This window comes from Halichondria panicea, chromosome 14 (assembly GCF_963675165.1).
Source record: "Halichondria panicea chromosome 14, odHalPani1.1, whole genome shotgun sequence".
NCBI lineage: Eukaryota > Metazoa > Porifera > Demospongiae > Suberitida > Halichondriidae > Halichondria > Halichondria panicea.
This window is the reverse complement of record NC_087390.1, coordinates 1829095-1855013: the sequence shown is the minus strand read 5'-3', so window position 1 is coordinate 1855013 and position 25919 is coordinate 1829095. Positions and strand designations below refer to the sequence as shown.

Genomic DNA, 25919 nt, shown 5'->3' with positions numbered 1-25919 from the left:
GCCCCTCCTGGTGCTCCAATGTTGGCTGCAACGGCTACTGTGACAGACGTTATGAGGAATGTGATTGAGCCTCCCTGGAATATCTTCTTTGAGAGCCTTACTGCTGAACAAAATTAATGTTTATATCTTCTGTTTTGTATGGCATCAGTGCTGCAACATAACCTACAAAGAACAAACTTAGAAGCCATTTTAATTTTATCTCAATTTTCAATTGACCACATGGACTTAATAATAATAACGAAGTCACGCCCAGATACACGCCCAGATACAATCAATACCAGGCCGAGGAGGCGACCTAGCGTTCAATTAGAGACGGATCGGCCTGGGATCGAGGCTAGGATTTTACAAGCCACGAATATAATTGCCAATCAATAATTGCCAATCAAATACAAGTAGATATTAAGAAAATTACCCACTCTAAGTTGGTACATACATGTAGTTGGTGAATGAATTAAGAAATGTCATTTCTATCACCGAATAAAAGTCACGAAATATCTATACGACTGCATGCTGATTAGGTGTAGTGTGTGGCATATGATTATTGTGGATTTACAGTCTGAAAGTTGGAAGCAATAATAATAGTTAACTCATGCACATACAGTACATGTACCTGAGACTAGGTCGTAGAGGTGTGTGCCAGCTGGGAGGGTCTTGGCTGTGTGTATTACCACATGGCCATGGTCAGCATCGTAGAGACCGGAGTACGTCTATGAGGGAGAAACGTAATTTGATATTTTCACTAGCAAACTGTTAAGTGCATGTCTTCATTTATTTCAGCGGGTACCAATCACGAACTTGTTTGACATTGGTTTTCAATGTAGTGTGTTCCCTACAATAACTCGGCTATTCTGTGACTACAAGGCTTTCCCTAGCCTCGATTCCAGGCCGCTCTCAATTGAGAAAGACGGCCTGGTATACACTGTCTGCGCATGCGTCAATTGCCCCACGATTCTTGGGGATCGAGATATCTTAGTAAATTAGTCAGTATATTGTATATATTTACAATGATGTCATTGCACAAATCACAGCAGTTTTAATAAAATAACACAGCTACTTACAACATTTATGACCTAGACTAGTGACTAGTTTTGTTGTGATGGCTTGTACTTCTGTTCTGCTCTTGCTCAAGCTCTCTCCAGTGTTGAAAACTCAAGTTTTGTCTTCTTTTGTACTGTGCATATGGTAGAGTGGTGGGCGTTTTTCTGTCAGTACCTACCGGCTCTGGCAAGTCTACTTGCTTCCAGACGCTTGTTTGATGCCATCTCAGTAAGATCAGTGCTCCTTGTATGATCCTAGAGTTGTGATGGCGATTTCTCTCTTGACACTAATAGTTTAATCAACCACGTGGGTGACCATAGTACAAAGGTTAATTGATAAATTACAAAGAGTTTTACTAACAAATTTACTATTGAATCCACCCACGCGCAAACGGTGGTTCTAGTGAGAGGGGCTTTCCCATAATAAATCTAGTACGCTCTCTATCATGTAGCCATACAAAGAACACACACTATAATTATAGCTCTGGTATATACTTACCTCAGCAATGGCTTCCTTGAGCTCACCAATGCTCTTCCTCAGTCTACACTCAGCACACAAGGATCAGAGCCCTGCAGTAGAGAGGTTGTATATACACATTAGCTTCATAAGTAGTATAAGCAAGGTGCAGTATACACAAAGTACTCTATATAGACACAGTGTCATGCACATGCATCATATACATGTAAAAGCAAGGATCTGCATGGCCCTCAGAAAACAAGGGTCTAAGTCTGAGCTTTATAGGGTACATACGGTAAATATAGACTGACACACTATATAATTGTATATGTAGCTTGCATTCAGTTCTGCATTGAGCTTGGCACACTACCAAAACACCAATTAATCACATGCAGTTCATTCGATATAAACAGGTCTACTATATAGATAGATCGATACGTCACAAAACCGATACACTAGATCGATACGTATATATAAATGTCACAAAACCGATACACTAAAGCGCACTACATACACATTATTGTACACCCTCCAAACAATCCTCTCATGTTGTATGGAGCTTGAGCACAAACTAGCTCTAGCATGGCGCTAAAAAGTAACATTGTGAGCAATCCACTAGAAATTGAAATAAAGACGATTGTAACATACTTGATTGCAACTACATCACTGTAATTGTTTTGTAATAATTCCAGAATTAGAAACACAACACTGAGTCGTGTGAAGAAAGAAATTATCCCAATTCTTCTAAGGATACTGGGAAGCTTGTTACGTATCACTGGGTATAGCACAAACTCATAAAAGACAGTCCAAACCATTCCACACCAGTAATGGTGATATGTGAACAAGGACAAAAGAATTGGAACAAAACAATTCCAATTAGGGGGATAAACATTAGAATGAGTTACTGGATGGAATGTTGCAAGTGAGCACCCAAGAAGCCATAGAGTTAAGCAGAGGGGTAACAAACGTAGGATGGTCTTCACATCTTCAACTTGCTCTGTATATAGTGAATTGTCTACCGTATCTTGACGTTCCCAGATTCATTCTTGAAGGTACGTCTTCCTCCCAGTATGTGAGAGCACTGCGATTGAGGGGAGCTTTGTGCTTGACAGCAAACTTGAGACTTTGGCTCAAGTATCAACCAATTCTTAGTTAGGAGGAAGTCAAGAATAATGTACTGTATGTACTGTATTTACTTGATTAAACAGATGGAAGTCTTTAGAGGGGGCGTTTAAATGAGGAGGGCGTTTAATCTAGGTATGTCTCCTCCAAAACTCTTGCACAGCAGCAGTTATTGTGCTCTTGGGCTGCTGTCTCAGTTTAAATCTATTTCTCAGCTTAAATAATATTTAAGTCATATAGGAGTGCCCTCTGTGTCGGTATCTCTCTCTCTGCCATCGATGCATCATAAAAAAGTATTTTTATTCTATGCTGCCACGCTTGTAACTGGGTTCCACATGCTCTTTCAGCTCCACCCACAGTGCCACGCCCCATACATGGGCGATTATTTAAGATGGGCGTTTATTGACAAAGACAGAGTTTTTACCCTGGGCGTTTAAACGAGATGGGTGTTTATTCAAGGAGGGCGTTTAATCAAGTAAATACGGTATGCAAATATACAAAAATAATTTATAAAAGGGGGTGATTTAGGTGAAAAGCGCTTCCTTGCATGGGTGATGTTGCTACCACATCCTGGAATGATATCGAAAAAAGACTTTGATGTAGTATATAACAGGCTATAAATCTAGTAGACATGCATGCATGATATAAACCAACAGATGCCTCGGTGGAGGTGTCAAAGCTATACATAACATGATGCTACTAAATATTATTAATCAGCAACGTGAACATCAGCATGCAATTTCCATAAATGATCACGAGTCACGTTGCTATTAGAGTGAGAGTGGGTTTTAGTTTTCGTACATTCCATCTATTGTTACTATATACAGCTCAAAAATCAATCAATTTTCCATATGCATGTTATACAGACCGTACATTCACTGTATGAATGTAGTATATATAGGAGGGTTTGTTTTGACAAAGCTTTTATGTAGTACATTATTTGCAAATACACATAATCATCATCATTATTGCAAACAGATTTCAAAGGACACTTGAAACGGCTGCAGATAAAAATTTTAAAGTAGTATAATTATACCGTATATAAGATTATAGCGGATGTATTTGACAAGCATCATATGAGGCAATTAAACAATTGTTCAGACAAAGAATGATAGACAAAAACATACAAACTATGATAAAAAATACGTATCTATAATTATACTGTACAGAATTTAAGTCAATGCAGAGCTGACAAATATCGATCATAAACTTCCTCCACCACTCTGTGTACATTGTAGTCCTCGTCTCTAACTCTCCTCTTGTACCAGCGAGCCAGGAGGCAGTACAAGATGAATCCAAGCAGACTGATGCCTACTCTAACCCCATATAGTGTTAATGTGTTGTTCGATGGAAATATATAGCCAATAAAAAGAACTGATAAAAATACCAACACCATACACCCTCCAAACAATCCTCTCATGTTGTATGGAGCTTGAGCACAAACTAACTCTATCATTGTACTAAAAAGCAACATAGGGAGCACACCTCTAGAAATTGAATTTAAGACGATTGTAACATACTTGATTGCAACTACATCATCGTAATTGTTTTGTAATAGTTCCAGAACTAGAAACACAATACTAAGAGCCGTGATGAAGAGAGAAATTATCCCAATTCTTCTAATAATGCTGGGAATCCTCTTATGTATCACTGGGTACAGCACAAACTCATAAAAAACGGTCCAAACCATTCCACACCAGTATTGGTGATACGTGAACAACGAAAGAAGCCTTGAAACATAACAATTCCAATGTGCATTAGTATAAGTTACTGGATGGAATATTGCAAGTGAGCACCCAAGAAGCCATAGCGTTAAGCAGAGGGGTAACAAACGTAGGATGGTCTTCACATCTTCAACTTCCTCTGTAGTGAATGGTCCACCGTATCTCGACTTTCCCAGGTCCATTCTTGAAGGTACGTCTTCCTCCCAGTATGTGAGAGCACTGCGATTGAGGGGAGTTTTGTGCTTAGCTGCAAACTTGAGAACACGGTAAATGGTTTTGAGGGACTGAGGTGACTTTGGCTCAATTATCAGCCATTTTTTAGCTAGAAGAAAGTCAAGAATAAGAACAACACTCATACACAAAGGTGGCAGCAAACTGTAAAGTTGGACAACCCAGTATGATGAATGACTGTTACACACAAAACTAGAATTAATGGGCAAATCAGAAACATAAGGAATCCAAGCACCAGCATACATACTGAATACGAACCAGGCAATAAAACTAGTGATATTGGAAGATGAAGCATCAGGCATCTGATCCAGGCCTAGTTGTAGTGAGGTAACCAAGCATGCTACTGCAGCTACTAGAAAGAGACTCCCACTTATGCAATACAAGACACTCACAACATACACGTAATGAGTAATGTTAGGAACTAGGGTGAAGGTACTAGAAAGCAAACATAGGAGGAACAACAGTACATAACTGTATTTCATCACTCTGTAGTTCCCCAGCTTAGCGTCGGCTAGCCATCCTGAGAAAACAGCTCCCAACAAACCAAACACAAGTGGGATAGCAGGTAGCCATTTTGGAATTACAAATTTGACATCAGATTGTCGATAGAACACATGAGATACTGATATAAAAGATATAGTCAACAGCATAATCCACACCAGAACGAGAAAGGCTCCCTTGGAATAGAACCACCTCACTCTGTACTTGCACTTGCAGCCATTCCTTGATACCAGAGGACTGCCTCCGTTTGTAGAGTTAGTTTGTCTCATAACAGATATATGCAATGACTGTTTCTAAACACTTATTATAGAGATACTGTAACTATAGGTACATACATGCAGTAACTGAAAGCAATATCTATTGGCAACTAATGGATTGCAATCCTGAGTGAACTATTCTTCCAGACACACACCTGTACAAATCTAAAAGCTTATAAGATCAACAGATTTCTCCCAAATGAATGTAGTTTCAGTATATCTGTACATGTTAACAATTGTTAATACAAGCTCAAAGATAATGAAAGGACTGGTGTCCATTGACAAATTGCATGTATACACTAATACTGCACAAGAAACTTTATACCACACTTACGTCACCACTAATTAATCTCATTGGTCAACGGCTGTATGATACATAGAAAAACAACATACAGCCCTAGGCATACACAGTTTTCAAGGTGTTATTATTTGTTCAAGGCTCCCTTGGAATAGAACCACCTCACTCTGTACTTGCACTTGCAGCCATTCCTTGATACCAGAGGGCTGCCTCCGTTCGTAGAGTTAGTTTGTCTCATAACATGCACACACATGTATATAGGGATGATTGCTAACACTATACACTGATATTATACATAGGTATACTAGCAGAGAGCAATATGTATTGGTCCTTTGCCAAATACCCTCAGTTGTTTACTAAATACCCTCAGTCTTTTGCTAAATACCCTCAGTTGTTTAGTAAATACCCTCAGTCCTTTGCTAAATACTCTCAGTTGTTTAGTAAATACCCTCAGTCCTTTGCTAAATACCCTCAGTTGTTTAGTAAATACCCCCAGTCCTTTGCTAAATACCCTCAGTTGTTTACCAAATACCCTCAAATGTTTAGTAAATACCACCAAAACTTGTGTGTTTTTGTCATCAATATTTTGACAAACGGCACCCCATAGTTTACATACATGTATGCAAATAACGAAAACAAACGTTAGCAGTACATGCATGTACAACTTGTATAAAAATCCCACGTTTGTGATTACAATTATACACAAGGCATGTATGCATTGTATCATCTATAACACTACTAAAAATAAATAACATTTGCTGTGGGTAAAACTTATTCACTACAGTAGAACCTCGCTAATCCGGACCTCTTTAGTCCAAAATCCAGATAACGGCAAACTGAAAAAGAGGAGGGGCTGTCAATAGAATAAACTATTATGCATGCGCAATCTTGCTGAATCAGCAATAATAAACTGCTTAAACAATAGCCACTGTAAAGAAAACGAAGAGAGAGCTCACAAGACTCGATCACTGTATTAGAGAGAGAAAAAGACTATTCCAGCTAGCAGCTTCCCTTCTGGCCACAGTAATAATTATCATAATAGATGTACAAAAGTGTCTTCGTTAATGATAATTATTCATTAATGACATCCGTTAATCCGGAAATATCATGCATGTATTCCGATGGGGTCTGGTCTGGTTCTATTCAGATTAGCGAGGTTCTACTGTACTCATAATAAAAAGCTCTCCTTGTAAAAACAAACACCTCTATATACCACATTCGTACAACTACATAATTATATAATTATTCCCGTAACATAATAAACCACACCCACCTCGTCAATTCTCTGCAGTGCTCCGTTGGCCAGCACAAACTCCAGTGAGAAATGAATGATAAGTTGAAGTGTGTTGATGGTGATGTCATACTCATATCTGTGCAGTTTAATACATATTTACTATGGCCACAAGTAAATCTCTTACTGAATAAATATTTTATTCTATAAGATATAGAGAGCATATACATACGTGGAAGCACATGCAAGAACAAGAACCTGCTAACCATGCACGAATCCAAGGAGCACCATACAATCCTGTGCCTTTATGACCCAGTTATACACATACAACTGCAACCACTAATTGTCTCTCTCTCTCTATATAATTACTATACAACCCAAATAGTAACAGCAAGAGATTTCCCTCATAAAAACTGCAGAACGACTATTCCATTATACATGTATACAGTATAATACGTGACACTCCTAAAGGCACAGTGTATATCCATTGAGCCAACTCGTGAATAGGTGTGGTTGGCCACACCCTCACTGCCCTCACCTCTCCTGGTCCAGTATTGTGTTAGCCCGGGTCACCTCCACTTGAAATCTCTCAGGAACACCAAACAATTTGTTGCCTAACGCTGTGAAGTGTGAAAGGGAATATAACGATATGCAAACCACAGCAGTCCCCACCTTGAGGTGGTCTCTGCATGTCCTTCTTCCTGTAGAAGAGCATTTAAGCGCTCTGCTTGCCCTGGTACATCTTCTCCATCTGTTTGGCCCTGATGGAAGATACGTGGGTGTCGTTGAACTCAAACCAGCACTGCCCTTGGGCTGGAGGGGACCTGTGAGGGGGAGGGGGCGGGCCGATAAGTACATGATCTGGTATTAAAGGTTTGACACACAGACATAGAACAGAATACTAAATTAATACCTTTACATGTACTTCTCCCTCCATGCCATTATTCTTGTAGTCTTAAAGAAAACTTGACGATATATATTATATAGTACACCAAGAAGCCTAACTTACTCTTTCTTCACAGGTTTTTTCTTCCCTTTCCCGCCATTCTTCTTGTCTTGGCTACCCTCGCTAGCTCCACCCCTCACTGCATCGACGCTATCACCTTCAGTTGAAACTGTGAGGAGTGAAGAAATGGACACTATACATTTCAGATAGTGTCAAGTTTTTACAACAAATCCCTATAAAACGTGTGGTCTCAAACGATTGATGGAGAGTGGGATGTAGTTGAATTTTATAATTGAAATCAAACATATTTAGCAAGTAAATGCACAATAATACTTCAGCTTAGAAGTTTACACTGTAGCTACCCTGTTAAGTTAAGTATACAGTCATACTGTAGCTACCCTGGAGAAGTGACCTCACCTTTGTAATGGGGCCAAACTGCTTCTTGAACCTCTTGTTCCACGTCACTCCAGTCTTGTCCTGTAGAGCCTGCATACAGATAATTTACATCAAAATAGTGCATGTGCTATAAAGCTCCCCTAACAATTATATACAAAATTAACATTACACACTACGATTGTTCAGTAAATTAACCCTACCCCCCACACACCTTAGTGAGCTTGGAGATGGTGGCAGACCCCCCACATTGTTTGAGTAGCTCCAGCATGAGGTCGGCAGGATTATCAAAGTCGATGAGGTCCACACTACCAGATGCCGGATCCCGTGGCAACTGGACCACTTCCTTGTCCTGGGAGGGGAGGAGGTGGAGTAATATGTGTAACTACAATTAATGTAACTCTTCCACCACTGAAGAGGGGTCAACTGTGATATAAAAGCCAGGCATCCAGGTCTCAAATGAGCATGTACAAAACAACTCTTCAGCTCTGTATAATAATGGCCAAAACGTTGTGCCCCTTTATATAAGCATTCCCTGTACAATTATACTCTTACTGTACCAACAGGTACTCCCTAACATTGTCAAGAATATGAAAACACCGAATGAAAATGTAGAAGTACTAAAGGCATAATAATAAAGTACATGTATGGACAGTCTACAGAGATAAGGTTGACTCATGGGGGAAGCCCAAGTTCCAAGTCCATCAATGTCCCGAATGTAGGCAGTGTAGTGTCCGGAGTGAGTGCTGCCACTGTGAATGACCACCGAGAACAGCTCATACACACTGCTACCCCCCACAGAGCCATCCTCACAGTAGGGGGCCATTTCCAACTCAAGTGGGAACTTGAATTTGCTAGTGTCCTGGAGGTTATAGTTTGGAATACTTGAAATGTGTCTATTGTACGGTCAGCCAAGTTATAAGCACACGTACGTAAAAGGTTTCTTTTCTCATACATAGCGATTATGCAATTTGTGGTCTTAAGTAAATATCTCAAACATTGTACTACTACCAGTTTCTTACCTTGTATCTCTCACCCTTCTCGTAGTCATAGAAACCCTTAGATAAATTTGTTGGAATAATACGTATTTGGTGAAAAAAGTGAAAACTAAGCGTATTACTGCATGCACACTGAAATGTAATCTCAAATTCCAGCCTCTTAGCAAGACAAATTGGGCAGAGCGTGCCCAGCCTCGATCGAGACTAACTGAATTATTTACTACAGTATCACTTCACTTACTATATAGTTCCTCTTCTTGGTGCAGCACTGTGCAGGCAACCTTTGACCCTGACGACAGTTCCGACGTCTATTAGGGGAAAAGATTGAATAGATAATTAGCATGGTTTATAGTGCTAATGGATGAATATACCATTTGTTGCCATATAGGGAAATTGGTACAGATCTTTCTCACACAAAGACATGTAGATCTACATTGTTACACAGAGCAATGATTATCTTTACCACATGCACACACCACAGATAACTGAGGGAGTGGCTACAAACTAACACTAATATGGCTACCAGTAACAGTGACTGTTCTAACTCTGTGAGGAACCAAGAACCAGCTGCTACCCACCCCCCAGAACAGATCACACAGCCAGCTGAACCTGACTATGACCTTGTTGAACAACCTGACAAGGACTTGTACTGTCCAGTTACCCTTGACATTCTGGTGGAGCCACATCAAACCGACTGCTGTGGACAGCACATCTCAGAGAAAGCTGCTCAAAGGATCATCAGAGATGACAAGCCTTGTCCTATGTGTAACAACGCTCCCTTTAAAACGCTGAAAGACAAGTTTTTCAAACGTAACACCATCAACAAGTTGAATGTTCGTTGTCCCCACAAGAAGAGTGGGTGTGAGTGGACGGGGGAACTGGGGGATCTGAACTACCACACCACCTCCTGTCCAAAACATCCCTGGAAGTGCCAATATTGTGACTTTGAGTCCACCCACGATATCGGAACAAATGACCACACCCCTTGCTGTGACAACTACTCCCTGCCTTGTCCCAACCAATGTGAGATCGGTAGACTACCGTCCCTCGCAGCCAAGCTGGTAGCCACCTGCTGGAGTGCCCCCTACAACTTGTGGAGTGTGAGTTTGCTGGTAATGGATGTGACGCGAAGATTCCTCGAAGAGATCTGGTGGGTCACATGACAGAGAATGTCCAACACCACCTCCTGACAGCCACCCTCCTCAATCTGCAACTAACAAAAGAGCTACACCAGAAAATGGAGGAGAAAGATCAGCAAATAGTCGAATTACAGAAACAGGTGAAGGAACAGGGCAATACCATGGATGCCAAAATTCAAAAAGTTGATACCAAGCTCCAAGATCTGGAGCAACAAGCTATAAATCTTGACACAAAGGTCAGTGATCTAAAAGTCACAATGGAAGCCAACACAGTGAAGATACAGAATGATTTTTTATTACTAAATGGGTTTTCTTGCCACGAGTTTACTCTCACTGAGTTTATGAAACAACAAGTACAAGTCGTCTATGGATACTGGAATGGTGGAGTGTTTACTGCACAAGGGTGGAAGTTCACATTCATTGTGTATACAAAAGGTTTATCTGCTGCTGCTGGAACAAATTTGACAGTCTGCATCAATAAAGAGCATGATGCTGCCAAAACAGAAGGTGTAGCTATCCTACAGATGCTCAACCAGCTGGGTGACCATGGACACTATATAGAAACGGAAACAAACATTTCGAAGCAGAAAACAACATGTTTTGGCGATTCACTATTCAAATTCTTCCCCCTGGATCACCTAGGTTACTGTGCTGACACAAACACTCAGTACCTCAAAGACGACTGTCTCAAGTTCAGACTGTTCATGAAAGTGAAGGCTCTCTAAATAGTACACAATGTTGGTTACTACAATACCGTGACTGTATATCTTGCAATAATTAGTGTGATTTTTGAAAGTTAATGATGTGAGCGTAATTATCGTCTGTTAGTAAATAGAGGCCTGTATACGTAACTATATATATGAATTAATGTTACTGGATGGTCTCGTCTAAAAGCGTTTGTTTGGATACTATGCTGACACAAACACTCAGTACCTCAAAGACGACTGTCTCAAGTTCAGACTGTTTATGAAAGTGAAGGCTCTCTAAATACCGTACGGGTAGAAAATTTCGAGGTGTTTTTAATTTTGCGTTTTTCGTGGGTGGCTGCAGAACACGAAAATTAAAACTCATGGAAGGCTTCGTATATGCATGCGAGATAGTGCCACACCCTAACTCCACGAAATTTACTACCCGCGAAATTTTCCAAATAAGACAGAATATTGAATTGCACGAAAATTTCCACCCTCGAAATTTTCCACCCGTACGGTATAGTACACAATGTTGGTTACTATACCATGACTGTATCTTAGCAATTAGTGTATTTGGACTACGTACCTTAAGGTGACATATTTTCGCGTGTATTAATTTCTGCTATTTCTGCGAATGAGAGTAAAATCGCAAAAATTAGTACTCGCAAATAATTGGCCCTTGTTTAATGTATCCAGATCGACATTTCGTTGCAAAATGTACAAAACTGTAAAAACGCAAACAAATCTACCTGTGAAAATATCTCACCTTATAAGGTATATTCTTGAAAGTTAATGATTCATTTGATTGTGAGTGTAATTAACGTCTGGTCTCAAATAGAGGCCTGGTTAGTAAATAGAGGCCTATAAAGTATATATATATACGTAGCCTATTATGAAATAATGTTACTGCATGGTCTCAATTAAAAGTGCTGTAAAGCAGGAAAATTAGGTAGGGATTTTAGTAACTGTGTGCTCTCCGTGACATTTCTGGTGAACGCAGTGCAGGGCACCCGTCACTTGTCTCATTCGCCAAGTACATACATGTACCACATTAATTTTTCAAACTACACTGGAAAACCTGGCAACAATAAATTATAACGGTACACAAAATATATGTACACAAAATGTATTTATATTCTAATTTAACATTGATTTTGACATCGTTGTACACACGTATATATAGGGGCTGCGTTCAAACGCTCTGCCTTATATCTTACACATAGTAGGGTGTAATAACACTATCCGGCACTATTAAATACACACTAATAAACACGGAATGCCTCTAATGATTCCAAACACTATACATGCACGTACAAACTTTAGTTACATTGTAGTAACAATACGGTATGCCCTCGTACTGTACCTCAAAGTGTGGCTGTGTAGTTTGAATATCTTGGCTGGTTTGCCATTAACCACTTTCCCCACTCGCAGTAACCCTAGCAACGGTACTGTCACATTCTCCATCTGTGGGGGCGGGGGTAACTTTGAGAACCATGCAAAAACATGCATGAGTCTATATTTGAAGGAACTACTTAATGTGGCCTCTTTACTGATCTCCAACACACCGACCTCGTCCAGCTGTCCGGGAACTTGGCTGTGTGTATTACCACATGGTCAGCATCGTAGAGACCAGAGTAGGTCTAAAAGGGAGAAAGGTAATTTGATATTTTCACTAGTAAACTGTTAAGTGCATGTCTTCATTTATTTCAGTGGGTACCGATCGCGAACTTGTTTGACATTGGTTTTCAATGTAGTGTGTTCTCTATACAATAACTCGGCTATTCTGTGACTACAAGGCTTTCCCATAATAAATCTAGGTTAATCGTAAACTTTATATTGATTATTCAAGTAGCCATGCAAAGAACACACACTATAGAGCTCTTACTTCAGCAATGGCTTCCTTGAGCTCACCAATGCTCTTCCTCCGGTCTACAGTCAGCACACAAGGATCAGAGCCCTGCAGTATAGAGGGGTTGGTATATATACATTAGCTTCATAAGTAGTATAAGCAAGGTGCAGTATACACAAAGTACTCTATAGACACAGTGGCATGCACATGCATATACATGCATGTAAAAGCAAGGATCTGCACGAGCCCTCAGAAAACAAGGGTCTGAGTCTGAGCTTTATAGGGTGCATACGGTAAATATAGACTGACACAAACTATACTATGTAGCTTGCATGCAGTTCTGCATTGAGCTTGGCACACTACCAAAACACCATCAATTGATCACATGCAGTTCATTCAATATAAACAGGTCTACTAATAGATAGATCGATACGTACATGTATATAAATGTCACAAAAACGATACACTAAAGCGCACTACATGCACATATTGTACATTGGTATTTAAATAGTCAGATATGTAATTAAACAGAACTAAAAACTGAAACTATAGTCAATGCTGAGCTGACAAGTATCGATCATAGACCTCCTCCACCACTCTGTGTGCATTGTAGTCCTCGTCTCTAACTCTCCTTTTGTACCAGCGAGCCAGGAGGCAGTACAGGATGAATCCAAGCAGACTGATGCCTACTCTGACCCCATATATTGATAATGTGTTGTTTGATGGAATATAGAAGCCAATAATAAGAGATGATAACAACACCAACACCATACACCCTTCAAACAATCCTCTCATGTTGTATGGAGCTTGAGCACAAACTAACTCTAACATGGTGCTAAAAAGCAAGATTGTGAGCAATCCTCTAGAAATTGAAATAAAGACGATTGTAACATACTAGATTGCAACTAAATCACCGTAATTGTTTTGTACTAATTCCAAAATTAGAAACACAACACTGAGAGCCGTGATGAAGAAAGAAATTATCCCAATTCTTCTAAGGATGCTGGGAAGCTTGTTACGTATCACTAGGTATAGCACAAACTCATAAAAGACAGTCCAAACCGTACCACACCAGCAATGGTTATATGTGAACAAGGACAAAAGAATTGGAACAAAACAATTCCAATCAGGGGGATAAACATTAGAATGAGTTACTGGATGGAATGTTGCAAGTGAGCACCCAAGTAGCCATAGCGCTAGGCAGAGGGGTAACAAACGTAGGATGGTCTTCACATCTTCAACTTGCTCTGTAGTGAATGGTCCACCGTATCTTGACTTTCCCAGATTCGTTCTTGAAGGTACGTCTTCCTCCCAGTATGTGAGAGCACTGCGATTGAGGGGAGCTTTGTGCTTGACAGCAAACTTGAGAACACGGTAGATGGTTTTGAGGGACTGAGGTGACTTTGGCTCAAGTATCAACCAATTCTTAGTTAGGAGGAAGTCAAGAATAAGAACAACACTCATACACAAAGGTGGGAGCAAACTGTAAAGTTGGACAACCCAGTATGATAAATTACTGTTACACGAAACACCATAATAAATGGGCAAATTGGCAACATCAGGGATCCAAACACCAGCATAGACACTGAATACAAACCAGGCAATAAAACTAGTGATATTGGAAGATGAAGCATCAGGCATCTGATCCAGGCCTAGTTGTAGTGAGGTAACGAAGCTTGCTACCACAGCTACTATAAAGAGACTACCACCTATGCAAAAGAAGACTATCACAACATACACGTCGTAATGAGCAATGTCAGGAACTAGGGTGAAGGCACTAGAAAGCAAGCATAGGAGGAACAACAGTACAAAACTGTATTTCATCACTCTGTAGTTCCCCAGCTTAGCGTCGGCTAGCCATCCTGAGAAAACAGCTCCAAACAAACCAAACACAATTGGGACAGCAAGTAGCCATTTTAAAATGACAAATTTGACATCAGATCGTTGACAAAACACAAAAGACACTGATACACAGGCTATAGTCATCAGCATAACCCAGAACAAAACGAGAAAGGCTCCCTTGGAATAGAACCACCTCACTCTGTACTTGCACTTATAGCCATTCCTTGACAGAGGAATATACCTCCGTTCGTAGAGTTAGTTTGTCTCAAAATCGACACACACATGCACATGCAGCGACTGTTGCTAAACACTAGCGATACTGGTATATACAGTAACTGAGAGTGATATATAATTATCTATTGGCAACAGTTTATGCAATTCTCAGTGCACTATTCACTATTTTTGCAGACACACAACTGTACAATCTAAAAACTTATATAGATCAACAGATTTCTCCCAAATGTTCATGTTGCTATGAATGTAGTTGTATTTGTACATACAAGCTCAAAGATAATGAAAGGACAGTATAGTTTCAGTATTTGTACATCCCATAAACTGTTAATACAAGCTCAAAGATAATGAAAGGACTGGTGTCCATTGACAAGTTGCACGTATACAAAATAAATGTGGAAGAATATAATAATATCAGGGTGTCATACAGGGGAAAGGGGGATACCCTCCCCCCCTAAAATTTGCATCCAGGTACTAGTTGGGGTCTAAATGCAGGGTATTGAAATTAACGATTGACCTTTTTTTTAGCAACATTTTCTATAGTTACTTTTCTTATTTCCCCCTCTACTTCAAAATCCTATTTATGTACTGTATTCACTTGATTAAACGCCCGGGCGTTTATTTCAGATGGAAGTCTTTAGAGGGGGCGTTTAAACGAGGAGGGCATTTAATCCAGGTATGTCTCCTCCAAAACTCTTGCACAGCAGCAGTTATTGTGCTCTTCTTGGGCTGCTGTCTCAGCTTAAATCTATTTCTCAGCTTAAATTTAAGTCATAGGAGTGCCCTCTGTGTCGGTATCTCTCTCTCTGCCATCGATGAATCATAAAAAAGTATTTTTATTCTATGCTGCCACGCTTGCAACTGGGTTCCAGGTCCTCTTTCAGCTCTACCCACAGTGCCACGCCCCATACATGGGCGATTATTTAAGATGGGCGTTTATTAACAAAGACAGAGCTTTTACCCTGGGCGTTTAAACGAGATGGGTGTTGTTTATTCATGGAGGGCGTTTAATCAAGTAAATACGGTACATAGATTGATACGTATATAAATGTCACAAAAACGATACACTAAAGCGCACTACTACATGCACATGTTGTACATTGGTATTTAAATAGTCAGATGTATGTAATTAAACAGAACTAAAAACTGAAACTATATAGTCAATGCTGAGCTGACAAGTATCGATCATAAACTTCCTCCACCACTCTGTGTGCATTGTAGTCCTCGTCTCTAACTCTTCTCTTGTAACAGCGAGCCAGGAGGCAGTACAGGATGAATCCAAGAAGACTGATGCCTACTCTAACCCCATATATTGTTAATGTGTTATTCGGTGGGAAAATCTCGCCAATAACAAGAGCAGATAGCAACACCAACACCATACACCCTCCAAACAATCCTCTCATGTTGTATGGAGCTTGAGCACAAACTAGCTCTATCATGGTACTAAAAAGTAACATAGGGAGCAAACCTCTAGAGATGGAATTTAAGACGATTATGATTGCAACTAAATCACCGTAATTGTTTTGTAATAGTTCCAGAATTAGAAACACAATACTGAGAGCCGTGATGAAGAAAGAAATTATCCCAATTCTTCTAATAATGCTGGGAAGCCACTTACGTATCACTGGGTATAGCACAAGCTCATAAAAGACAGTCCAAACCATACCACACCAGTATCGGTGATATGTGAACAAGGCCAGAAGCCTTGAAACATAACAATTCCAATCAGGGGGATAAACACTAGCATAAGTTACTGGATGGAAGAGTGCAAGTGAGCACCCAAGAATCCATAGCGTTAAGCAAAGGGGTAACAAACGTAGGATGGTCTTCACATCTTCAACTTGCTCTGTAGTGAATGGTCCACCGTATCTCGCCTTTCCCAGGTTCATTCTTGAAGGTACGTCTTCCTCCCAGTATGTGAGAGCACTACGATTGAGGGGAGCTTTGTGCTTGACAGCAAACTTGAGAACATGGTACATAGTTTTGAGGGACTGAGGTGACTTTGGTTCAATTATAAGGCATTTCTTAGTTAGGAGGAAGTCAAGAATAAGAACAATACTCATACACAAAGGTGGCAGCAAACTGTACAGTTGGACAACCCAGTATGGCAAGTGACTATTAAACGAAGTATCTGATGTAATGGGCAAATCGGCAACAAAAGGGATCCAAGCACCAGCATAGATACTGAATATGAACCAAGCAATAAAACTAGTGATATTGGAAGATGAAGCATCAGGCATCTGATCCAGGCCTAGTTGTAGTGAGGTAGCCAAGCATGCTACCACAGCTATTAGAAAGAGACTCCCACCTATGCAATATAAGACACTCACAACATACACGTATTGTGCAATGTCAGGAACTAGGGTGAAGGCACTAGAAAGCAAATAAAGGAAGAATAACAGTACAAAACTGTATTTCATCACTCTGTAGTTCCCCAGCTTAGCGTCGGCTAGCCATCCTGAGAAAACAGCTCCCAACAAACCAAACACAATTGGGATAGCAAGTAGCCATTTTGAAATGACAAATTTGACATCAGATCGTTGATGGAACACATGATACACTGATACACAAGCTATAGTCATCAGTATAACCCAAACCAGAACAAGAAAGGCTCCCTTGGAATAGAACCACCTGACTCTGTACTTGCACTTGCAGCCATTCCTTGATACCAGAGAACTGCCTCCATTCGTAGAGTTAGTTTGTCTCATAACAGACATGCACATGCAGCGACTGTTGCTAAACACTATAATTACAGAGATACTGTAACTAGGTATATACTGTAACAGTAATTTGAGAGCAAATATCTAGTCACTGCAATCCTCAGTGAACTATTCACTATTCTTGTATACAGCACACCTATACATGTATAATCTAAAAGCTGGCATAATTATTATAATTATAAGATTTCTCCCAAATGGTCATGTTGCTATTAAGAATGTATAGCTTCAGTATTTGTACATGTCAACAATTGTAACACAAGCTCAAAGATAATGAAAGGACTGGTGTCCATTGACAAATTGCATGTATACAACAATACTGCATGAGAAAGAATAATTGACTTTATACCATACTTACATCACCACTAATTAATCTCATTGGTCAACAGCTGTGTGATACATAGAAAAACTAGAGCACTAAAGTGCAAACCCTCGGCTGGTGACATGATTACAAAGAAACCAGAAGAACTAGGTACCAGGTAGTGACTGAGCTGTCTAGCACAGCAACTCATAACTAAACCAGACTACAGAGAGAGAGACATGCTGAAACATTTGAGAACAGGTAGTGGTACTCTATAGATATACAAATATCAAAATCTGTCACTATTAAAATAATAACTTGTTGTGTGAAGGCTATCCATGCTGTAAACGCAGTGCTGCATGTGATATCCGGTGAGTAGATTCAGAATACACAAACAAACAAACCAACAGACTACTATACCCGTGGCCGCCCATGCGCGCCTCGGGTAACAACATAAGCCCCAGGCATGCACAGTTTTCAAAGGTGTTATTATTTGTTCAAGAAAGTAAGCAAAGAGAAAGAAGTCATGATTGACGGTACTAAGACTCCAAAGCAACGGCAGAAACATGGAAGCTGCTCTCTAACAAGATGGCTAAGACTCAATGGGTGCATGGGCGTGGTTTAGATACCAAGAAAGCTTGCAACTCTAGTAAGAGACGTCTAATGGCCAACGCTTGGACCAAAGAGGCTCTTGAGTATCTGTAGGAGTCGACGTGCTGCTCAACTAGCTCTTTGACGGCTAAAAAATCCGGCATAGTCTTGCTCTTTTTGCAGTCTACACCATGAATGGATTGAAGTTGCTAGGGGGAGGTCCTTTTATAGTGCTGCGGTCACGTGGTATATAAGTCAGACATACCACACCTAACCCCATAATTCTAATGTGATGTTCGGTGGAAAAATCTCGCCAAAGATAAAGAATAAATCAACAAGTGTCATCCAACCTCCAAACAATTCTCTCATTATGTTTAGGGCTTGAGCACACAAAGTAACTGCAACATGTTGCTAGTATAAGCAACATTGTGAACAAACCCTGAGAAAATGAATGTATAATGTCACTGACATAATCGACTGCCACTAAATTACCGTACTAGTACTATACTAGTTCCAGAATCAGAAACACAATATTGAGAGCCGTGATGAGGAGAAATGATTCCGATTTTTCTAAGGATGCCCGGGAAGCTTGTTACGTATCAATAGCACAAAGCAGTTAACGCGAAAAATAAAACTGGGATGATTGCTGCATGAGCGGTTCGTATATTTAACCAACAACATAGTGGACCGTCCCCTAAATGATCATGAGTCAGTCTCAGTATTTGTACATGCCATCAATCATAAGTTACAGATCTATAAGTATAACAATTATTGTACTATACAAACTATACAAACACAAACATCATCAAACAATGAGTGTCTATTGACAATTTGTTTGCATAATTATACTGCATACCGAAGAATGATGGAATCAAAAATAATATGTATACGTTTGTGCAAATAAAAAACAAAAGTTATTGGTACATATCTGTATGGTAGAAAGTTAAGCTCGTGTCAAAAACAAACCAAATACAGTGAATACAATGGAAAAATGAAACTGACAGATAAAAAAAAGTAATTTACGGTGTATTTGGCAAGCATTATAATCATGGCTGAATGGCTATTTCTAATTTGAAGATCATGCTGCATGGCATTCTATTGATCACGCATTACTAGGAAACATAGGCAATCCTCACCGGATTCACCAAATATACACCGCTATATATATGCTCGTTCGTCTATGAGTACAGTGAAACCTCTAAATTTAGGACCTATATAATATATAGGTCCTAAATTTAGAGGTTTCACTGTAATTATAATTATATACATGTATGGACAGAATATCGAGGGTGTCCTTATTTCAAGGGGTTAATTTCTATGTGAGTTAATTGGGACTTGCATGGTTAAGTCCTGACTATAAGAGGTGCTACAAGCTGAAAAGACTGGTATCCATTGACAACTTGCATGTATAACACTGTAAAAGAATGAGTAACTGATTATGTGTGCAAACACTTACCAATACAAATTGCATGGTTACATCAACGTATAGCTAAAACACGACCATTGTTCTGAACATGCATGCATGATCAACAAAATGACAGTATAACGAAACTAAATTCAATCAATGCTGAGCTGACAAGTATCGATCATAGACCTCCTCCACCACTCTGTGTGCATTGTAGTCCTCGTCTCTAACTCTCCTCTTGTACCAGCGAGCCAGGAGGCAGTACAGGATGAATCCCAGCAGACTGATACCTACTCCAACCCCACACATTGTTAGGGTGATGTTCGATGGAGAAATTGTGCCAATACTAAGAGATGATAACAACACCAACACCATACACCCTTCAAACAATCCTCTCATGTTGTATGGAGCTTGAGCACAAACTAATTCCATCATGGCGCTAAAAAGCAACATTGTGAGCAATCCTCTAGAAATTGAATTAAAGACGATTGTAACATACTTGATTTCAACTAAATCACCGTAATTGTTTTGTAGTAGTTTCAGAATTAGAAACACAATACTGACAACCGTGATAAGGAGAGAAATTGTCCCAATTCTTCTAATAATGCTGGGAAGTTTGTTACGTATCACTGGGTATAGCACAAACTCATAAAAGACAGTCCAAACCATTCCACACCAGTAAAAGTGATATGTGAACAAGGGCAGAAGCCTTGAAACGTAACAATTCCAGTCAGGAGAATAAAAAATAGCATAAGATGGTGGATGAAAGAGTGCAAGTGAGCACCAGAGAAGCCATAGCGTTAAGCAGAGGGGTAACAAACGTAAGATGGTCTTCACATCTTCAACTTGCTCTGTAGTGAATGGTCCACCGTATCTCGACTTTCCTAGGTCCATTCTTGAAGGTACGTCTTCCTCCCAGTATGTGAGAGCACTGCGATTGAGGGGAGCTTTGTGCTTAGCTGCAAACTTGAGAACACGGTAGATGGTTTTGAGGGATTGAGGTGACTTTGGCTCAATTACAAGCCATTTCTTAGCTAGGAGAAAGTCAAAGATAAGAACAACACTCATACACAATGGTGGCAGCAAACTGTACAGTTGGATAACCCAGTATGGTGATTGACTGCTGCACAAAGTTATATCTAATGTAATTAGCAAATTGACAACATAAGGGATCCAAACACCAGCATAGATACTGAATACGAACCAGGCAATAAAACTAGTGATATTGGAAGATGAAGCATCAGGCATCTGATCCAGGCCTAGTTGTAGTGAGGTAACAAAGCATGCTACTACAACTACTAGAAACAGACTCCCGCCTATGCAATACAAGACACTCGTAACATACACGTAATGTGTAATGTCAGGAACTAGGGTGAATGCACTAAAAAGCAAACAAAGGAAGAATAACAGTACAAAACTGTATTTCATCACTTTGTAGTTCCCCAGCTTAGCGTCGGCTAGCCATCCTGAGAAAACAGCTCCCAACAAACCAAACACAACTGGGATAGCAAATACCCATTTTGGAATTACAAAATCGACAACAGATCGTTGACGAAACACATGTAACACGTGAGACACTGATAGACAGGCCATAGTCAACAACATAACCCAGACCAGAACGAGAAAGGCTCCCTTGGAATAGAACCACCTCACTCTGTACTTGCACCTGCAGCCATTCCTTGATACCAGAGGGCTGCCTCCATTCGTAGAGTTCGTTTGTCTCATTGAACACATACACACATGCATGCATGTATAGGAATGGTTGCTATACACTATACTGTAACTAGGTACTATAGCTAGCAGAAAATATCTAGTGCCAACAGTTTCTATTGCATTTCTGAGTGAACTATTCTCTTGCACGGACACACACTTGTGCAATTATCTAAAATGTTGGTTCATACATGTAATAATAGTGGAACATAACTACAATCCCTAAATGGCCATGAATCACGTTGCTATTAAAAGTGAGTAGGTTTCAGTATTTGTACTATTCGTTAAAACTCATCAAACAATAAGTGTCCCTTGATAAACTGTTTACATGAATGCAAATAATGAAAACAAACATTAGCAGTACATGTCCACCTCACGTTCGTGTTACATACAACATGCATTGTATCGATCAAATAACATTTGCTGTGGATAAAATGCTCATAATAAAACGCTCTCCTTGTTAAAACAAACACCCAGCTCTATATACCATTCATACAGTGAATGTCAGAGGTATAGTAAATAATATTATTATACTCAGCAGGTGTATTTGGAAGGAATTGAAGTACAGTACCCATCAATAAAAAGTTCCCGTTCTGTTTCTTAAAACGCACGTATAAACGGTAGCGTTAAACCGATTGCATCGACCAACCACTTCCCTCATTATAAATTAAAACGGTGACGTCATTATGAAAAATTACACAATGATACCGTACAAATGAGCTAGCTATTATAAAGTACGCAGACAGTCAGACATACTGATACAGCACTGGAAAAGAGACAATGGTCTTCAAAAACGGTCATTCCAGGTCACAGATAACTTGTACGGAGGGCAACTTAGTCTTGGGGCTGATGCGAGACCAAGAACAACGGGATAAACGGTGCACTAAAAAGGCTAACTAAAAGGATTAAAACGCTAGACAATCAGCTATACTGTAGTACACAAGCTACCTACATGTAGCTACACTGTACACACGATCACAAATTAACGAATCTGCTTACTCAGCAATTTTCTGCACATGCGTGAAAACGGTAGCGTTTTGCATATTACAATGCGTTTATTGGGCGTTTTTTTGATGCATTTAAACAAGAACGGTGTGTTTTACGCAAACAGAATGGGAACTTTTATTGATGGGTACTGTATATAATTATATATAATTGGCGATTTTTAATTTAACAATCATGTTGCAGAGTATGTGCATGTATGCACGCAGTGAATGTCTAAATTTAGGATATGGACATTTTGTTGACGGTGGTGTCCTACATAATTTAAGGGTTTAATTTCTATATGCTTCTATTGATTTGGACCTTGGTTGAGTGTCCTGATTATGCCTCGAGGCTGTTGCAGTCTCTTCAGAATCGTTTGTATAATTATAGCAAGTACCATCTGTTCGCACAAAATGTATGTAGTGAGTTTGCCTTGCACTAAAGCGCTACCTATTGGTTATAAAGCTACCATGGAAGAGAGCTGTAAATGTGCAGTTATTGTGAACTCTGACCTCTATGCATATCTGTCCCTTTTTTTAATCATTGACAGGAAAAGCACAATGTCATATATATACATGTATCACTAAAGTTCTGTGATCATAGCTCTACACTTCTATCGTGAAGATCATATGAGTCTCTACTTTTTCTCTTATCTACTTTTTGACCGAAGCAAACTTAAGCACTGTGGTGCTTGTGAGATTTTTAATAGAGGTGCTTCTATTTAAAGCCACTGTACAGGTATGTAATTATAAACCAAACCCACCTCGTCAATTCTTTGCAGTGCTCCGTTGGCCAGCACAAACTCCAGTGAGAAATGAATGATAAGTTGAAGTGTGTTGATGGCGATGTCATACTCATACCTGAAAAGTTTAATTAATACAAAAATGTATGGCCACAATAAAAATCTCTTAGACTAATCACTGAATAATTCATTTACTCTATAGGATAGAGAGCATAATTATACGTACGTGGAAGCACAATAACAATTAGTTTGACCATGCACTTAAATGAATTCAAGGAGCACCTGTGCCTTTAGGTAACCTGGCATAAATACACATACAACTGCAACCACACAGATAGTTTTCTCTGTCTCTCTCTCTACTATTCACAAGCTCTATCTTTACTATGACCCGAAACAAGCAGACTGGCCATTACACATACGTAATACATGACACTCCTAACATACGACACAGTGTATATCTATATTGAGTCAACTCGTGAAGAGGTGTGGTTGGCCACACCCTCACTACCCTCACCTCTCCTGGTCCAGTATTGTGTTAGCCCGGGCCACCTCCACTTGAAATATCTCAGGAACACCAAACAATTTGTTGCCTAGCGCTGTGAAGTGTGAAAGAGCATAATTATGTACAGGGACGTATACACATGCATACACAGTTTATACTGATCACCCTGGTTATTTACAATGCTCAAAAACATATAGGCTACATGTAGGACAACTATAATACATTTCTAAACCAGAAAAACTGTGCACCTACGTACATGTATAATTATACCTCTAGAGGGAACATAATGATATGCAAACCACAGCAGTCCCTATACCTTGAGGTGGTCTTTGCATGTCCTTCTTCCTGTAGAAGAGCATGTAAGCGCTCTGCTTGCCCTGGTACATCTTCTCCATCTGTTTGGCCATGATGGGAGATACATGGGTGTCGTTGAACTCAAACCAGCACTGCCCTTGGGCCGGAGGGGACCTGTGAGGGGGAGGGGGCAGGCCATAAAGTACATGATCTGGTATTAAAGGTTTGACACATACAACACACCCTTTACATGTACTGTATTTACTTGATTAAACGCCCGGGCGTTTATTCCAGATCGAAGTCTTTAGAGGGGGCGTTTAATCCAGGAGGGCGTTTATTGTTATGTCTGCTCTAAAACTCTTGCACAGCAGCAGTTATTGTGCTCTTTTTGGGCTGCTGTCTCAGCTTAAATTTAAGTCATAGGAGTGCCCTCTGTGTCGGTATCTCTCTCTCTGCCATTGATGCATCATAAAAAGTATCATTATTCTATGCTGCCATGCTTGCAACTGGGTTCCATTTGCTATTTCAGCTCCACCCACAGTGCCACACCCCATATATGGGCAATTATTTAAGATGGGCGTTTATTGACAAAGACAGAGCTTTTACCCTGGGAGTTTAAACGAGATGGGCGTTTATTCAAGGAGGGTGTTTAATCAAGTAAATACGGTACTTCTCCCTCCATGCCATTTTTCTAAAACTTGACGATAATTATTATAGTACACTAAGAAGCCTAACTTACTCTTTCTTCACAGGTTTTTTCTTCCCTTCCCCACCATTCTTCTTGTCTTGGCCACCCTCGCTAGCTCCACCCCTCACTGCACCAACGCTGCCACCTTCAGTCGAGACTGGGAGAAAGAAGTGAAGAAATGGATACTACATTTCAGGAATGTCAAGTTTGTACAACAAGATGCTAAGACTACAAAAAACAAGTGGTTCCAAACCATTGATTTAACGAAGGGGGGTGTAGTTGAAAATCTCTCGCCATTATAGAAAAAAATCAAAAACGAAGGGAAGGGTAACTTGAGATGCATGATAGTCACCTGCTGTACCTTGTGACTCCGCCTCCTCCCCACCCCCAGCATTGACGGCCTGCTCTACATTGACCCTCACAATAAGGGGACTGCCCCCTGACTTGTCACCAGAGGAAGCTGTGTGCAAGAGACAATTAGAAAAAGATTCATTAAGCCATCCATCCATCCATAAATTCCCCTAATGAAACACAGTCGTACGTGGCTCTAAGAGTCAATGTCATTTTGTTGCATTAATGATCTTTACCAATCACTTGATTCATACCCCACACCACACCTTGTTGTGTGTCTGTCTTGTTGGCTCCACCCAGTGACACTAGGTTAGATTCATTGACTGAGAACAAGTCAGGACAGCTACCCAGGAACTGTGTGTGTGGGGGAGTAGTTAATAATTATATCATAAAATGGCAACTTTGATATCACATTTATAATAATTGAAAATCACACATATTTGGCAAATAAATACACAATAATGGATCGAAGTAAGTTAAGTTTACAGTCATACTATAGCTACCCTGGGGAAGTGACCACACCTTTGTAATGGGCCCAAACTGCTTCTTGAACCTCTTATTCCACGTCACTCCAGTCTTGTCCTGTAGAGCCTGCGTACAGATAATTTCCATCAAAGCAAACAATGCATGTGCTATAAAACTGCTAACAGAATTCATATATCCTAACATACACCAACATAACACACTAC

At 40.0% G+C, this 25919-nt stretch overlaps 2 protein-coding genes across 2 annotated transcripts in view; one reads left to right on the top strand and one right to left on the bottom strand.

Moving 5' to 3' along the window:
- LOC135347428 (ubiquitin carboxyl-terminal hydrolase 40-like) overlaps positions 1–25919 on the bottom strand; it is a 51622-nt gene that overhangs the window by 10763 nt on the left and 14940 nt on the right. Inside the window, exons 9-17 of the mRNA XM_064545430.1 lie at positions 25753–25821; positions 25497–25584; positions 25232–25339; positions 24931–25036; positions 24214–24365; positions 23910–23991; positions 23417–23513; positions 12909–12980; positions 9437–9503 (exon numbers count right to left, since the gene is read on the bottom strand). Of these exons, the coding sequence (XP_064401500.1) occupies positions 9437–9503; positions 12909–12980; positions 23417–23513; positions 23910–23991; positions 24214–24365; positions 24931–25036; positions 25232–25339; positions 25497–25584; positions 25753–25821 (841 nt within the window). The remainder of the gene's footprint in view (positions 1–9436; positions 9504–12908; positions 12981–23416; positions 23514–23909; positions 23992–24213; positions 24366–24930; positions 25037–25231; positions 25340–25496; positions 25585–25752; positions 25822–25919) is intronic.
- On the top strand, positions 9677–11114 carry LOC135347435 (TNF receptor-associated factor 4-like). Its single transcript, XM_064545438.1, has one exon. The coding sequence runs from the start codon at positions 9711–9713 to the stop codon at positions 10356–10358; it is 648 nt and encodes a 215-aa protein (XP_064401508.1). The 5' UTR covers positions 9677–9710; the 3' UTR covers positions 10359–11114.